General features: G+C 40.1%; 1 protein-coding gene across 1 annotated transcript in view; it reads left to right on the forward strand.

Moving 5' to 3' along the window:
- The first annotated feature begins 6,250 nt into the window (after positions 1-6,250).
- Positions 6,251-17,461, forward strand: part of PTCHD1 (patched domain containing 1) — a 25,818-nt gene continuing 14,607 nt past the window's right edge. The window contains exons 1-2 of the mRNA XM_019525451.1: positions 6,251-6,929; positions 8,521-9,181. Of these exons, the coding sequence (XP_019380996.1) occupies positions 6,912-6,929; positions 8,521-9,181 (679 nt within the window). The 5' untranslated portion in view covers positions 6,251-6,911. The remainder of the gene's footprint in view (positions 6,930-8,520; positions 9,182-17,461) is intronic.

The following is a 17,461-nucleotide window of genomic DNA, read 5'->3' on the forward strand; positions in this document are numbered from 1 at the left end:
CTAATTGTTATGCTCTGTTGGCTTCATCCTAATGTCTGTCATGATACAAGGATGTATCCTGCATGCAGATGCAGGACACACCCTTATAATAGATTGTTTTCGTGCAAGATATTGCTTTATACTGTTGCTTTGGGTACACAAGAGTGTAACTAAAATTAGAATTTTGCCTGTTTTTACATGTTTTTGGTAAAATTATATCCCACATGCGCACACACTCTCCATTCACCTTCCATACCAGCATTCTTTTATACTTAAAACCCCTTTTTGCAGTGTTGCTGAAGATTTAGGTCTATGCAGATGTGTGCAACATACAGGATGTTTTCCCCTGCAGGTTAAATACTAAAGCTACATAGGTCTATTCTCCTACTTAACTACATTTCTCTTTGCTAGAACAGCCTTCTAAAGTAAGGGGATCAAAAAGGATTGTGTAAAGATAGGACTTGCCAAAAACTACTGGAAATCATAGGAAAAGGGAAAAAATTGATAAGAGTCAAATAAAAGCCCTTTTCTCTTCGATCCATTGGCACAAGTTATGTACAAAAATACTTAAAGGGTAAGTCAGACAAAGGCATCTTTAACTTGAAATGAAGCCACAGTGGGGAGCGATATTGCCAACATCAAGATAAAAAACGTTTTGAGAATGAACCTTTCAGAATCACAAGATTTTAAAACTATAATAAAGGGAAGGTTCTTTCCTTGACTTCTGTGTTTTTAATCATGTTGGGATTACATTTCCCTGCTCCCTTCCCTAACACTTAAACTATAAATCTTTTTTAAAAAATGAAAGTTGAGATTGAAGATGGACAGAAAGACTATGATTCCAGGATGTGGGGCTTTAGGAGATTCATCAGTCGCAATAAACTTATGTAAGTTGTTAACTCTGCCTAAATTGGAAGGTTATCTCCTTATCAGGTATCTTTTGACTCTGACCATAAAGGCTAAATACAAACACAACAGCAGCAAATATGATGGTAACAATTATGTTTGTGATATAGTATCTCATAGTAAAGATGTCTCTATTTTTGTCATATTACTCACACTACAGGAGCAAAGGATATCCATCTAGTTAGTTTTATCTCGCTGTCTATTTATCTACCATATGTCATGTGATACAGCATATTCCAATGCAATGTCATGTAATGTCACCCATAAAACACTTCGCATCGAAAGTCAACAACAAAACCAAATCTGCATGAAGACCACAGCCACAAGCATGTGTGTGAATTGGAGAAATCTGAGTTCACTTTTTACCGGTCTCCAAATTTTTGGGCTAGGTTTATAACAGACTGACGCAACTCATTGAAGCTCTGAGTCAGCTTCCACTAAAATTAGATTCTCTTTCTGTTAACTTTAATGGGTGTGGGATTGGTCCTGAAGGATCCAGGTGAATTTTGGTATCATGTTTGCTATGGAATTTATTTGGAAACAAACTTTTGCTATTTGAAGTAGAGTACTAAAGATGCTATTTACTATCTTTGCTTCTTCAGCCTCATTCTTCATCCTGTTTAGCCATGGATTTGATCATAGTACCATGTGGTATTATATGGTTTAAGAGGATTTCCAGGACTGCATCACTTTGCAAATGAATCAGCAGTTTCTAACTCCTCCATGCCGGAATGCAATTTATTTGCTTTAAAGGGATGTTGCTGATTTTTTTTAATCATTATTTTGGGGAAAGGATGTCTGCTAAAGCCCCACTTACATAATTCATAATGTTTAATTAAGCAAGTTCTTTTAGAAAAGGCAGATTTTCTCATCCCCATTTTTATCTTCCCCAGGGTATTTGGAGTATGAGAGAGCAAAAACAAATCCTGTCCTCTCCTATGTACACCTCTGAGTGCAGTCTCATAGCTTTCAGTTTTGCTGCTGCTGCTGCTGCTTCTGCTGCTGCTGGTTAAGGCCCTTTTACAGAGCCTGACAAAGGCCATTGCCATTACCAGAAGAATGAAAAAGTAGAGGATGTCTCATTTGCACTTTCTCTGTTCCTACCCTTGAGATAGACATTGGAGCTAACTACAGCTTTAAACCATATCCCTCTACTCTGGAGCAACCTACCTGTCCTCTACTGTAAATTAGACCAGTTTTTAAATCTGCTTTGTGTGGGCCTAGCAGGCCTGGTGACCAGAAATAACAGGTAGCACTGAGAGCTCTGGCCAGACCTGTGACCTGTCACCCATCATACATATGCTGCATTGTAGTTGAATCCTCATAACATCTCCACCTTGCCCAGGAAGGAATATTCTCAGTGGGGCATCTGCTTAATTGAAGCCATCTTTACCCTGCCACAGGAGCACAAAAAAGTCCTTAATGTAAATAACAATCAGGCCCGAAGCACTGGCAGATATATAAAACAGGCAAAGTGAAGAAACAGACGCATTTAAACCTCCCATCTCTTGCTATCACAGAAACCTCTGGGGGGTTTTTGAGTCAAAAGTCAGAACAAAAAATTTCTGAGGGAAATCTGGATCTTGGGTTGATGGAGTTCCTTTAAAGCTAGATGACTTAAAGAGGGTGTAAATTATTATTTCGTAACTAGTGCACTTTCAGGGACAAAGCCAAAAATAGGGTACCATCATGCAACAAGGCTAAAAGAATGTGATATAATTCTCAGGCTGCAGCACTCCCTTCACCAGCCATAAATGGGATTCGAAGATTATTTATACTGCTAGTTAACTGAGAAAGCTCTAAGCCGTGACTACAACATGACTCCCCCTTCAAGAAAGAATTATTTGTCGAGGTTGTATTTTTAGTGCTTGAATTCTCACTTCCTGCTAATAAGACAGGTAGGGATGGGAAAACAGAGTAGGAATAAATAAGAACATTCCTGACCAAACAATTGTCAAGCTTCAAATGTCTCATCTATTTAAAACCTAGTTGCTAACCATTAAACAGTTTTGCACTAACAAAACATATGCTAATGCTGTTCCATTTAAACAGCAGTCTTTGCCATCCAATAAACAGCTTCCTAAGGGACCTCCCAATATAATGTGTCCAAATAAAGTATATTCCTTTAATTGTTAGTGTTTTCCATCAGAAAGCTTGTACATCTTTAGTGTCAGACAAGACAAGGAGGGTGCATTCCTGCTTTAGGTGAAAAACTTAGTACAACACATGTATCTGGATACTTAACATCACTGTGCACAACAAACCATGGAACTATGACTATTGCTGGGGTAGAAGCAGCAGCCCACTACCAAGCAGGCTGATGTAGAACAGTGTGGGGAGCGACATCTGTACGATGCTGCTGCTACAAATCCCTGCTCTTACCAAATGCATTGTGCACTGAAGCAACAGAGCTTCAGGGTCTAACCTCTGATCTGAAAGTAGCCCACAGAAAATTCAGGGAACTAAATGTCCCCACCACAAGGATGAGCAACATGCGAGTCAGCCTTCCCTATGGTTGAATCCTCAGGCATGCAGGAGTCACGCTCAGGAAGGGTGAAGTGACGTGGCGGGAAAAGTGTTTTTATAGTTCTTCTGTGGCTCTTGCCAATCCTATGTTAGATGGTGGCCATTTTGGCTCCTGGCACAACCCAGAGTAGCCTTGGAGCTCCTCTAAACCGCACCAGTTCATAACAGACTCAGTGGGTATTGTACTGTCCACAGCTTGCTAGAGCACAGTGCTCTCTGGCTGCTCTCCTTTCTTTCCTGGTGCTTTCTTGGCAAGCCCCCTGTGCTGAAGAAGCCTGACACACAGTTTGTTACCACCTCATGTCAGCTTTTCCCAGCATCCTGAGATACACGCTTCTAGCTGCCTGAGCCAATATTACACTCCATTTGGTCTGCCAGACTGGCAAGGGAAGGGCTGTACCTACATAGCAAAATCTGGTTCCTGTTTGTGAACCGATAGCCTTTCTGAGCTGTTAAACATGGTGTTTAGTTATTCGTCTTTTAATAAAGAGAAGATTGACAGAGACATTACTTTCTTACTTTCTCTAAGAGAGGGTTTCAGATATATAAGGCAATATAAAACAGCAGAAGTGAGGCAGAATACCTAAGCACGTACAGAAAATGAATAAAACATATTGTTATAAAAGTTAGATCCCTAATTCTTTGTTTTTCCCCATTTATATTATCCTATCAGGCAATAAATCATTTCATTTATCTTCATTCTTGTCAACTTCATTTCTATAGATGGCAATTTTTTAAAACCAGAGCTGGAGAAATACATTTATTGGCAGCTTTCAATGGGCATCTTTGTTTGATATCAGTAAACTAGAACATTTGACTAATTCTATCACAGTAGAAAGTTGAGGAATATACAAATATCCCTGAAATAGCTTTTGCAGATAGAAACCTTTAACCTGAAACATAGAGCAGGGGATTGAAAGAGAATTGTGATGGTACAGGGGAGTTATCTTACTGAGGAGGAGGGAAGGCCTGCTGGTAAAGGTGCAAGCATAGAATTTGGGAAACTGAGGTGCAGTTTTTTCCCCGCCCCCAAATATCCTTGAGCAAGTCACATAGGCCACAAATAAACATTCAGTTTCTCTTGGGAGAGTTGTTGCTCTCCCAGGCAAAAAGATGAGTGTAGAGACATTCAAGATGCATCTGCCAGAGCAAAACGGCTGCTCCAGGGGAGAAATAACTCAGGAGCAACCAGAGCTAAATGGCTTCTGGGAGAGTGAATGTCTGTACCTTTGGAGAGAAGCTATAACACAGTCCTCTAGCATCCCAGCATGCTTCACTCCCAGTCCTGTCCTCCCCCTCCCCCATGAGTCTAGGGCAGGGCGGGCAATTAATTTGGGCGGAGGGCCACTTACTGAGTTTTGGCAAGCCATCGAGGGCCACATGACAGGCAGCCAGGGGCAGATAAATATTAATTTTCTAAATTTTTTAGGGGCCCCACGGGCCAGATAGAATGGTCTGGCAGGCCTCATCTGGCCCACAGGCCACATTTTGCCCACCCCTGATCTAGGGAGACAGTGTGTCACTTGGGCTGGGCTATATTACTCCAGCCAAGCGGAGAGCCCCTTCATAATCCCTTCTCATTGTGCTGCAGGGAGACACCTCTCAAAGCAATCTGGGTCACCCAATTGTGGCTGCCCTATGTACTGCTGTCATTCATCTCCAGGCAGACTGGGGGGCCTATAGAGCAAGGTGAGATGTGTGCATAGGGCCTCTCTGGCTGCAGAGCAACTCAGCATTCATACATCTGTTCAGGGGTCTCTGGGTAAGTTTTGCTACCAAAATAACAAACCCAGGAGAATTCTCCCAAATCATTTGAACATATGTACTCTGTGGAACACGTAGAGACCAGATGCTTGTGGGTTCCACTAAGTTGTTTGTAATCCTCTCACACTATGAACACCAACATTACATTGATATGATGGACACAGAATGAAGAAACAAATGTCAACCCTCCAGCATTTTTCTCTGCTTATTTTTCTTTTGCTTTGTTATTTATTTAGCAAAAGTGTTATTCAGAAAATCTCTAATCACAAGGTTTGACCTGTATTCTCTTAATCAGGAGGGACTTTTCTCATCATGGTTAAGCATGATATCCTTTTAATTGTCTGGGGATATATGGTTCTTCACTTCTTTTTCCCAACCTAGTTTTCCACAGTTGTTATTACTCTGCCATTCTGTGCCACTTAAAAAGCTACTCAAGTACAAGGAATAGAAGCCTCCATAATTGTGAGATAAACACGTTGAAAAAACAGGAATTTGTATCTTTTTACAGATCATGTATTATGTATATCATCTTAAGAAATGGAAGCAGTTTAAATTAGATTTATCCCCACAGTGAATAATTAAAGATAATCAAATCTTTGGTAAAATAAATAATAGAGTGTGTGCACATTTTTTATGAATACAGGGTAAAATACTGGTCACACTGAAATAGAGCTATGGGTAATCGGTCTGCAAAACAGACCTAATGATAACACCCCTGGCTGTATCCAGAGCACGGCTGTGCAGTATGTGGCGCAGACCCATCTGCGGTGCCACACACTGCACATTCAGGTGCTCCCCAGGGCAGGGAAAATACCCACATGGAAAACACAGAGCAGTCCACATGCTGGCAGCGTATGAAGCCCAAAACTGGAGCCTGGCCAGCCGGAGCTACACTCCAGCTGCCAGCCACACTCTCAACTGCAGGAGCACCACAGCTTCCCCAGCTGCTGCAGCCAGCACAGTTGCTGGCTCCAACCTCCCCTACCACACCCAGGGTAACCTGCCGCATGCCAGAGTACGTGTGGCACAGGTATTCCCCAGGGACAAGTAGCAGTGGCACAAGGTATGCCACTGCTACTTGTCCCCAGGGAACCAAACGTCTATGCTCGTCTGGATGCGGTCATTGTGTGTAGACAACTAATTCATTTCCACCAGCAGAGCCTTTGCTACTCTGGTTTCTCTTATCATTTACTCCACCAATTTTGCTTCTGTATTTTTTCTAAATATTGTCTGATCTCAATCCCTTCATTACCTATATAATCTAGAATCTCTCCATCTCACTGGGGTCCATAGAGAGCAATATATGTAGTATACAAAAGGAGAGATTTTTCCTCCTCTTTTCCTGCCAAGAATCAATGGGCAGATATTAGTTATTCATCATATTTAAAAAAAAAATTATAGTCCTTGCTAATTCACTCTACCAGCTTCCAAGCAGAAAAGGTCTCACCCCCACTTCACAGATGAGGGAATTATACTTTCCCAGTGCCAAACAGTTGTAAAACTCAAGGGGGAAACCAGGGTCTTTTGTTTGATTATAAAATGTCTGCACTGCACAGGCAGGTCTTTCAGCTTTGCTGTTTCCGGTTTCCAAACCAGCTCCCAGTCACTGAAGCCCTAGTTAAAGAAGTACTGATGCTGCTCTAACTTGCATCAACAGATTACTCAGCTTCAGTGGCTGTTCCGTCAGCCAGAATTGTTAGAGTACATCACACTCCAGACCAACCCACTTCCTCTCCATGGGTCAAAAGTGTAAGGTAGGTTTTGCCTTATAGTAAACAGTCCTCAGCCGCTTCCAGAAAGGAGATATGGATATTCCTTTTCACAACTACAGCAGCACAGACTCTAGCCCCATAAGGTTAGCCAGAAAACACAAGAAACATAAACAATGTACAGTTTGCAAAGACAGCTAACTGCCAGATTAAAATTATTTGGCAGCAGAATCCTGACAAACCCTCTGCCATAGTTATGATTCTTCCCCTGCTCTTTTTCAACTGTCTTGCTGCTTTCTCCTGGCTGAAAATTATACAAAGAGATCATAAGATTGTCTATATTTTTTGCATGGAAGAGTGTATTTTTTCACTCTTTTCTCCTCACACTCAGAAATAACAGAAGCATCTTTGCTCAGACTTTCCAGAACAGCTTAAACAGTAAGCTTCAGAAGGCTACAAAGCAACTGAGAAAAGGGATTGTGATAGAACGGTTACACAACTGTAACCACAGCAGGTTGCATCCTGAAGTTCCCTAATTAAGTCCTTTCCATTCTCATGGATGGATAAACTTCAAGTGCCAGTCTCCTCTACCACTTCTCTTTCTTTGACAGAGTTGCTGTGGGTTTGCTGGGGTGAACTAAAAGCAATTAATGCCAGCTGATTTAGTCCTGCTACCATGGCAAACCCTGCATTTAGGACAAAGCAGCTGTAGTCTTCTTTTTCTTCTAAGGGAGTGCTACTGCTTTTACTGCCAATCAATAGTATCCATGACATGCCGACACCCAGGTGGCTCACTGAAATTAACTGCTATGTCTCTTTTTTATGCAGCATACCTGATAGCTGACAAGGAAGTAATATTATAAAAATGGTAATTGCTGAGGTCCATAAAATGGTTGGTGGGGTAGCTATCCCTTTTGAAAGGGGGGTGCAGATGCTGTGCTGCTTCCTCACATCTAACACAACAAGTAGGTCACTTGAAAATGGAGCTCTGTATCATAGAATTATTTTTCTTGCTTTGTTTTCTTAGAGAAGTTGAATGGCAGATGCACAAAGCACTTGTATAGGTCTAAAATGATTAAGAGTAAAGGATTCTGGAGAAAAACATCAACACTGTAATACCTATTTATAAAGTCCGTACTATTATTATAGCAAAAACCAAAAAGATACATTTTTAGAGTCAATGGGAAACAGTGTCACCTTGGGCAGATTAAATATTTACAGTGATGTAATTAGTATTATATTGGTATTTAAAAGTAGAAAACAAATTATGCCACCCCCTACACAAAGATAACATCACCCAGACTGATTAGACCCAGAAGTAAAACTCCTTTGATGTAAGTTACCAGTTTAAGTTTTGTCATTTCTCCATTCATTTCTGGTAGCAAACAGGTTATTAACACTATGGTTATTTCCCCTTGGTGGCAAGGTACAGCCCACTGCATGAGCTAAGCTCCGGACAGCTGCACATCTGTTTCTGGTCCCAGTATAATTTACATCAGTATACAAAACCAGTGTACATTACACAGCGATATATGTTCATCTGTCCATGACCCAAGCTGACAAAGCTACTGCTGTTTTTTGCCTGCTAGAATGATTACCTGATGAATAATGTGTATGGTTTTTCCTTCCCTTACAGTTGCACTCTGCTGTTACCAGGATCCAAGTACAAAGACCTGGTTTCAATTACACATTTGCCCATATATGTATCCTGAATAACGACAAGACTTGCATAGTGGATGACATAGTGCATGTATTGGAGGAACTGAAGACCGCTCGTTCTTCTAATCGAACAAATTTTGCCATCACATATCCAATCACTCATTTAAAGGATGGCAGGGAAGTGTATAATGGGCACCAGCTTGGTGGAGTTACTGTGCACAGCAAAGATCGGGTGAAGTCTGCAGAAGCCATTCAGCTCACCTACTACTTGCAGGCAATCAACTCCCTGAATGACATGGTAGCGGAAAAGTGGGAATCCATTTTTTGCGACACTGTTGAACTTTTCCAGAAATCTAACAGGAAAGTCAAAATGTATCCCTTCACTTCTTCTTCACTGAAAGAGGATTTCCAGAAGACTAGCAGGGTGTCAGAACGTTACCTGATCACGAGTCTAGTACTTGTGGTCAGCTTGGCTATACTCTGCTGCTCCATGCAGGATTGTGTCCGTAGCAAACCTTGGCTTGGTCTCCTAGGCTTGTTAACAATAAGCCTAGCCACTCTGACTGCAGCTGGAATCATTAATCTAACTGGTGGGAAATACAATTCCACGTTCCTGGGAATTCCCTTCATCATGTTAGGTAACTATCTCCTATTTTGATATTTTTGTGTGCTTATGATTTTTTATTGACATGTTTCCCAGCAAGCAAAAAAGCAGCCAAGAATCACTGCATGTAGCCTTGGTAACACTGCAGTCTACCATCCACCTCATGAATTCACATAGTATTTATAATGTTTATAAATCATTCACACTGTACTTGGACATTAAAACTATTTCTGGAGGGGCTCTCTTGTTTCATAGCACATTTTTGTATGATTTTTTTCTTGGCTCATAGCTAGGGACAAAAATATGCTAGTGCAGTATGTTATACAAGAGAGGAAACCAACTGCAGTTTTTCTGTGGAAACTTGTTTAGATTTTTGATACCCAGTTTAATAAGACAATCTATGCACAGCTGAAATGAAAATAGTGGCTGCCTTGGCAAAAAGGCGGGTATGTGCATTTTTCATTTACAGAGCAATCACTATACTCTTTTTGAGTACAGGGTGTTTTACCATTATCTTTCATAAGAGTCTGTGTAGGGAATAAGTGCAGTAGTAGACAGTTCTTTGTTATATTTCACTAGAAAAGTCAGAGTTTGCTGAGTCAGTGTAAGTATTGTTATGTAGTGCTAAGATGAAGAGCCATGCCTCACATTCTCCAGGTCAGAGTGCGGCACCAGTGCACATCAAGCCCCACGAATGACTAAAGCAGTGATTCTCAACCAGTGACCAAGCAACCTGGGGTAGTGAACGATCCTTTTAAGGGTGTTATGTAATATCAACACTGTTAGGTGTGCAAATACCTACACGATTCGCAAGATAAACCCAGAAATTTCAAGCAGGAATCCAAAATTTGTCTGCTCTGTTGTGGTCTTTCTAAGTTCTTTGCAACAGAATTGCTCTATTGTTTTCCACAGTCAAGAAATTAGTGAAAGCCAAGAGCTGGGATTTTCTGAGGGGTGCCTTAAGTCTAACAAAAGTGCCTTGAGTCTAAACAGATTCAAAATCACTGGACTGAAGCACAGGTACACTACCAAGACAGTCCTATTTTGTCTTCCTGGGCTGGCAGCCAGTGGTATTGACACAGAAATTTCTGTCTGTCTGTCCACCAAGATTTTATGAGAAGGGGGAAATCAGGGTGGGGGTCAGTTTGTCCCTGGTCTGAAATTAGCAGAAAGATTTTCTTAACAACTTCAGTGGTCATTGGATCAGGCCATTTGTGGGAAAATGCAGCATTGCATCAAAACAGGCAGAGGGCTTCACGAAGACACAAAAAATGATCTCTGGAAAGTTCATTCTTTTCATTTACCTTCTAGTCATGAACAGTAGTAAAAGCTTTGTCCACTGCAGACATCCGATATGTCCTTGTTTGCAACATTATTCATTTGTGAGGAATACTACATGCACTGATTTGATAAAAGCTTTCCCAGCTAAAAATCAGTGTGCAGTACTACTTCAAATTTTCAGCGTAAGTGGAACTCCAGTTACTTAGTCATATCATATAGTAATGTTCCACATTTCAGTAAGGTTGTTTTATGCTGAATACTAGGCCCACAGTGGTATGCACATAATATACTTGTAACCCCTGACATTTTTAATTCAAAGGGCACCTTTTAATATTTCACTGTACCAATTAATGTACAGTATCTACTTAGTGACAAGTAAGCAGAAATCAAGCCTTTAATGTTCTATCAGAAACAGTGTGTAATTCCTGTTTTCAAATGGCATCTAAAAAAATTAAAAATAACAAGTAAAATGGAGCACATTTCAAGAATTTTGTATCACAAGGAGGCCAGTTATCTCCATTTTTTGTAGATTTTCCTGCCTGTAATGTACAAAGTCTCCATTTAACTAAGCAGATTATGCAAAACACTTGCTTTTTTTCCCCCATGTGGCTTATAAAGAGACTATTCTCAGCAGAAAGTAAACATAAGAGTTCATGCATAGAAATGAAACTATCTTGTACAGGGTCACTTTGAAATCTGAAATGTTAACTGGATTAGTGGATCAGGACACCCACTGCCTGAGGACAACCTTTCACATCTTTAATTCATTGGCAATGAACATGCTGGGATCTGCAGTTCTTCCAGGGTTAAAGTTAACTAAGATAAATATCAGGGTTCTGTTATAGATCTTACTGCAAAATAGCATAGGCCAGCTCTTTTGTAGGGGGCTAAAATATGTTATTTTTTAGAGTGAGTTTAGTCCACCCACAGTTCTGTCAAAGAAAAGTAGTAGTAGAGGAGACTGGCACTTGAAGTTCATCCATGAGAATGGATTTAATTAGGGCATTGCAGGTTGTGGCCTGCTGTGGTTACAGTTGTGTAACAGTTTCTATCACAATCCCTTTTCTCAGTTGCTTTGTAGCCTTCTGAAGCTTACTGTTTAGGCTGTTCGTCTGAGCAAAGATGGTTCTGTTATTTTTGAATGAGAGAAGAAGAGTGAGAAAATACACTCGTCCCATGCAAAAAAATATATAGAAGGTCTGCTTAAGGAGAACTGGTTTGATTTGGTGGAGAGTTAGAAAGCATTCCTTTTTCTTCCAATATCAAAATAAAGCAGGACTAAAAGATTTTGCACATATTATCAAAAGATACTTCACATATATCCATTGTTGGGTTTTTTTTAAAGTTCGTCTTTATGGTAATTGAGGGCATGGAAGTACAAGCCAATGTCATTTGGAAAAAATGGAGATGTTCTCATTTAAATCCAGTGAGTTCTGGGTCACACCCTAGATTAACCAACCTTTAGAGGGCTGATGGATTTCCTAGCTAATGGTATAGCACTACAGCTATTACTTGCTCATAATCTCCTAGCTCAATGCAAACAATTGACATAAAAACCACTTAAAATGGACCTTTTTTGCACCAAATCTTCAGCCTGTATCAATCAGGAACAGAGCTACATCAGTTTATAGTAGTTAAAGGGCTGGCGTTTCATCATCTCCATCCCATTGCTGCCCAACCAGCACACACAGCCTACAGTGCGTCAGGAATATTTCTCAAAAAAAATTTTGGTCAGATGTCTTAATACTTGTCAGATATGTCACTGAATATTTTTAGTGACTTTCCCAGTTCTGGAGCCAGATTGATAATTTGGGTAAGATATTTGCAAAAATTAATTGCAGGCTATTTTTTACGATTTGATGAATCCCTTTTTTAATTATTCATGTAGCTTCAGCCACAGCTGTCTCCAAAGATGAATGACCTCTAGTGCAGAAAAGGTACCACAGTTTCTGTGTCTAATGAATCCTTGACCTTGCTGTCATTGGTTTTTATGGTGCGGGCAGCTTTTTGCCCCCTTCCCCTCCCTCTCCCAGCCCCTCCAACTTCTAGAATTTATCAATCGGGTACTGCAAAATAAAAATCCAGTAAAGGGAAAACAGACTGCAGAGATATGCAATTGAGTAAGCTCCAGTTCTAGTGAGAAATACCACAAGAATCTCTTCACCTGATCCCAAAAGGGCAAGGGTCTCCACACCACAAAATAGAAGAAGATTTGAGGAGAAGAAGGAGAGAAAAAGAGGAAGTGTGTCAGACTCTGGAGAGGGGCTATTTTTCTTTGAGCTTAACATGGACTTTCCCCTGTAGCCTGCCTCACTATAGATCATATTTAGTCTGGGCCCAGGTAACAAATGCTTGGCATAAAATCATCTCACCTACTGAGTGTTGTTAAATTTTGATCCTTAAAAATACCTATTCCCTTAGAAGCATTGTGCATGACAAAGAACCATTTAAAACAAGCATAGGACAAACATTCAACATGTCCCCTTTATTATATCATATAGCCATACTGCAACATTGATCTGAGTTACTTTAAAGAAAATTTCTATTGGTCTTTCTATTAAAAAAGATAAGTGTGAGCATCTGTTAATCCTTCAGAAAAACCTACAGTTTGTTCAAAAAGATTCAGCACTTTTAAACTGCCAAGTCCGTTGGAAGAAGCATCCATGTAAAATAACTGTGGGATGTCAGACATTGCCAAATATGGGGAAAGATGCAGTAAGTGCTCCACAGGCTTATATTTAGCTTCTGATCTAAAAGTGCACTGCACATTAAACTGGGCATGGAAAAACCAGTTAATCAGAAATAAGAGTGCCCTGAACTTTCATCCATCCATAAACTGAAACCAAGTGAAACATTTTTGCTAAGTTTGATAAAGTACAAATAAGTGTAGTAACAACCCTCCCCATCCTTCAACAAGGATTTTTTTTGTCAAAACATATTTGGCAGTCTCAGCAGGCTAACAGCTGTCTTCAAAGTATATAACAGGAAAAGAGAGGAGAGGAGTGGAGAGAAAAGGAGAGGAGAGATCATGGGACAGATCTGATCAGGGAACAGTGAGTTTCAACCAGGGTACCACAACACCCTGGGCTGCTTGAAGATCCTTTCGACAATGCCACAAGGTACCACACAGTGTTAGCACTGTTAGGTTTACAAACATGATTCACAAGATAAATCCAGAGATTTCAAAAAGAAAATCTTTCTGAGTTCTTTGCAACAGAAAAACTGCTCTGTTATTTTTCTGTTGGCAAAAAAAGTGGAAGCTAAAGGCTGGCATGTTCCAAGTGGTGCCTCAAGTCTAAAACGGTTGAGAACCACCGGCCTAGAATGTGTATAGTTTAAGTAGAGAGGTCAGACAAAATCCCTAAGACAAAATAACAGACTAGAGACCAAACTGTCAGATAGATAGAGGGAAGTCAGACAGATAAATCTAGTCTTGGAGCTTGCTGGCCTCTGGTAGAAGCATTTAGAGATGAAAGAGGGGTCCTTCCTGAAACCAAAAGGAAAACTTTGATGAGGGCGGTAGTCAGAGAGACTCAGGCATTGCCAACAGGATGGAAAGGCAGGGCTAAAAGTGTGGGCAAGGACTTTGTTGTAATAGACAGTGAGAAGGACAGCATGTGAAAGGGAGAAAAATGGAAGCAAAAGGACCTCAAAAGGTTTAGGAATGCTCAAGCCTGTATGTAGCTAGACAGAAATTCACAGGGGATTTATAGAATGGTAAAAAGAAAAAATGTGAAAGGACATGGGTGTGCAGGAGTTCTTTCCTCGCACCGTTTGAATAGCCAGTGTAATTTCCTGCATTTTAGAAGATTTTAGACCAAGATTTAATATAACCAGAAAGTCTATCTGCTATTTCTTTGGCATTCTAAAGAAGCTTGCTAGGGGGGAATAGCATTCTATTAAAAACACCAACAAACATACACGAGAAAGTCTAAGCCTGAACAATATTCATCATATTCCCTATCAGACATCAAAACATGAGTGTGTTTTTTAAAAAAGCAGGGTAAACAGTAGTTCATATATATTTAATATAAATATATAGAAATATTAATCTACCACACCCTGAGTCCTGAACAGCTGTGTCCCAAATCCCCTTCATTCCAAACATAAAAGTAGGTATAAACAAATGTGGGGCATTACATAGTATTTGGTCTCCAGTCTTCCTTTTATCATTGAATAAACATTTGAAGCTTACAACGTCTCCCTTGTTTTTATTCTTTTTACTGAGCTTTCTCTCCTCTGTCAGCTTGTCTCTTCCACATCTTTTCCTTTTAAGGAAAATCCTATCCCATCCCCCATTCCTTCTCTAACCGTCTTTCTACCTCCATTCTGTCCCTCTGCCTTTTCTATTACCATCTTGTTCCCCTACTTTCCCATACTCTCTTCACTCCCAGATCTCATTAGTTCCCCATGGTATGGTTTTCATAGCTTCCCTTCCATTCTGTCTTTGCTCTCCCCTGTTCTCACCTACAAAAGCACTGTAAATCTTTTCCTTCCCTAAGCTCCCCTCATCATTTTTGCAATTTTTTTTTTTCTTTTTGTCATTTTACCCATGCAAGGGCTCCTTTGTCTTTCTTCATTGACATTCTCCATCAGACCAATCCTTTGTCCCCAGTTTAGCAACAAAGCTATACAATCTATCCTTTACCCCCAAAACTTCTCCAGTTGTCAGCATCTCCATAATCCATAAACTGCTCTCCTCCCCCTCCCCCCCATGCATCTTTAGACATGCCACATCACTGAATAAAATCTCTACTTCATCAGACTTGCTTATCAGGAACCAAGCCATCCTCCACATATGTTTTGCCACTGTGGTCCAATCCATCTTCTGCCCCAGAAGGCCATCCTGTTCATCATCAGTCCACTCCCTGAATCCCTCCTGTCAACAAATCTGATCAGTCTGTCCCTAATTAATTGTTTTTCTGCTTACCTCATCTTCCCTAGCCAGATTCCCAATCACATTTTTCCCTAATTCATCCTTCCCACAGTCTTTGCAGTAAACTTTTACATCCAGCATCTTCTGCAATCCATGCTTCCTATATCAATTGTTGCTATGCAAAATTTCCACTCCTTGACTTTGCCTACAGTAACCCCTATTCAGTCAGTGCTTCATCCTCCAGTAGTACTCTGGCTAAATTCCTCCCCCTTCCCTCTAAGACAGTTGATCGTCCACTTTCCAAAACAGCTACTGCTCAATCTCCGTGCTATCCTCCTACAAAATGAGCCTTTGCTCACAGTCCACTGAAGAAAACAAATGTAAAGGAGGAAATTACACATTTGAAGACAACCTGTTTAAAATCCAAATAACTTCTGGCTATTTTAGATCTTGTTTTCCCAGCTCTCTTCAACATGGTGGTAGAAATGGAAAGAAAATGGAGAGCTGACAAGCAGAGGTAAGATTCACAACAAATAGGAATACATAGGCCTGCTCAAATAGAATGGGCCTTCATATCACTCATTTGGCTGCACAAGTGCTGCATAAGTCATGGAGGGTATTACTGACTCAGCAAATACAGTGCTTCTTGAAGCAGCAAATCCATGGCTGTAGGGGGTCAGGTCAGATAATATTTTAACATGGAAACAAATACCATACAGCAGCGTAATAAGCCCTGGGCTTTACCCTTCAAAAGGTCAGGACGAAAGTATGTATTGTGTATTGGGTACATATCCCCATCCCAAGTGAAATATAATATTGGTGACTCAGCATGTTTAATCAGCATTGGTACATGCAGAGTAGTAGAGACAATATTTATATTACTCTTAACATATCCAGACTTACTCCTGTATAGTATTAGTTCTTATTCCTGTTTAACACAACAATCTGTGAGATAAACCCAATAGAAATATATAGTGTATAATACCAACAATCTCTCAGATAAAATTAAAAACACTCACAATTGACCGGTTTTTGACTCTGTTTTTCCCTGTTCCCAGCAAAACAAAACATTTCAGCAAAGCCAAAAGGCACAGGGGTTCTGATAGTGGTTGTTTTGTTTTTAATTTTTCAACATCTGTGAATATTTTAAGACAAGTTTGTGGTGAATTTTAAATTCTGAATTTGGTTGGTCACTGGAAACTTCCCCCAGAAATTAGTTGGGGGAAATCACATGACATTTTTTCATTTTTATTGACTGGTTGGTCCTGTATTATGCTTTATTACAAAGTTTTGCAATATTAAGGGAAGTTTACTGTGAGCTTTCATATGTTAACTTTATGTACTTCATTCATTCATTCATTCAGAAATGGGCCCAAGATTATATAAAAAGGAAAGTACAGTATCATTGAATTAGTTTGGTTCCATTTGTGCAGGCAAAGCTGTGATACACCCACAAAGCAACCCAGAAGCAAGTGATACTTAGCTTTGTGAGTTTAGATGCAAAACATGATAGCTAAGATTCTGCCCAAACTAAATTTACCTTGCCTCATTCCATCCTTTGCTCTTTCTGTGTACTTACGATGGTATTTAAGTGTTCTGTTACATGTAAGTTGGATAGGTAACTGGTTGAATCATCAGCATACTCAGAAAGAAGTTGTGGATGACTCCATGTCTAGTTGGGAGGAGGTATCAAGTTAGGTTCCTTAGCGGTCTCTTCTGGGTCTGGTATTGTTCAACATCTTCATTAATGATTTAGAAGATGGGATAGAGTGCACACTTAGCACATTTGCAGATGACATCAAGTTGTGTGGAACCGTGGGTGTTCCAGTGAACAGAGCTGTATTTTGGAGGAGGGTTTCACACATCTGAGTGTGAATGACAACCAAGGGGAAGATTTTCATAGGCATAAATGGCAACTATACAGTTGTCTTACATGGAGAAGCAATGAAAGTTAGACACCTAGTTGCTCCTAAAGATCCCTGGTTTTGAATATCCAATGGCTTGTTTTGAAATTCAGACTGAATGTATTACTGATCAAAGAATCCTGGAAACATGAAGCACAGTTTCAGTTCAGATAAATATATAAAAAGTTGAGATAGTCAGCAAACAAAAGCATCATACATAAATAAATAATCAGCCACCTAAAATCACAGAGCT

The sequence above is a fragment of the Gavialis gangeticus genome, unplaced genomic scaffold (genome assembly GCF_001723915.1).
Source record: "Gavialis gangeticus isolate Ggan-Ray unplaced genomic scaffold, GavGan_comp1, whole genome shotgun sequence".
NCBI classification, from domain to species: domain Eukaryota; kingdom Metazoa; phylum Chordata; order Crocodylia; family Gavialidae; genus Gavialis; species Gavialis gangeticus.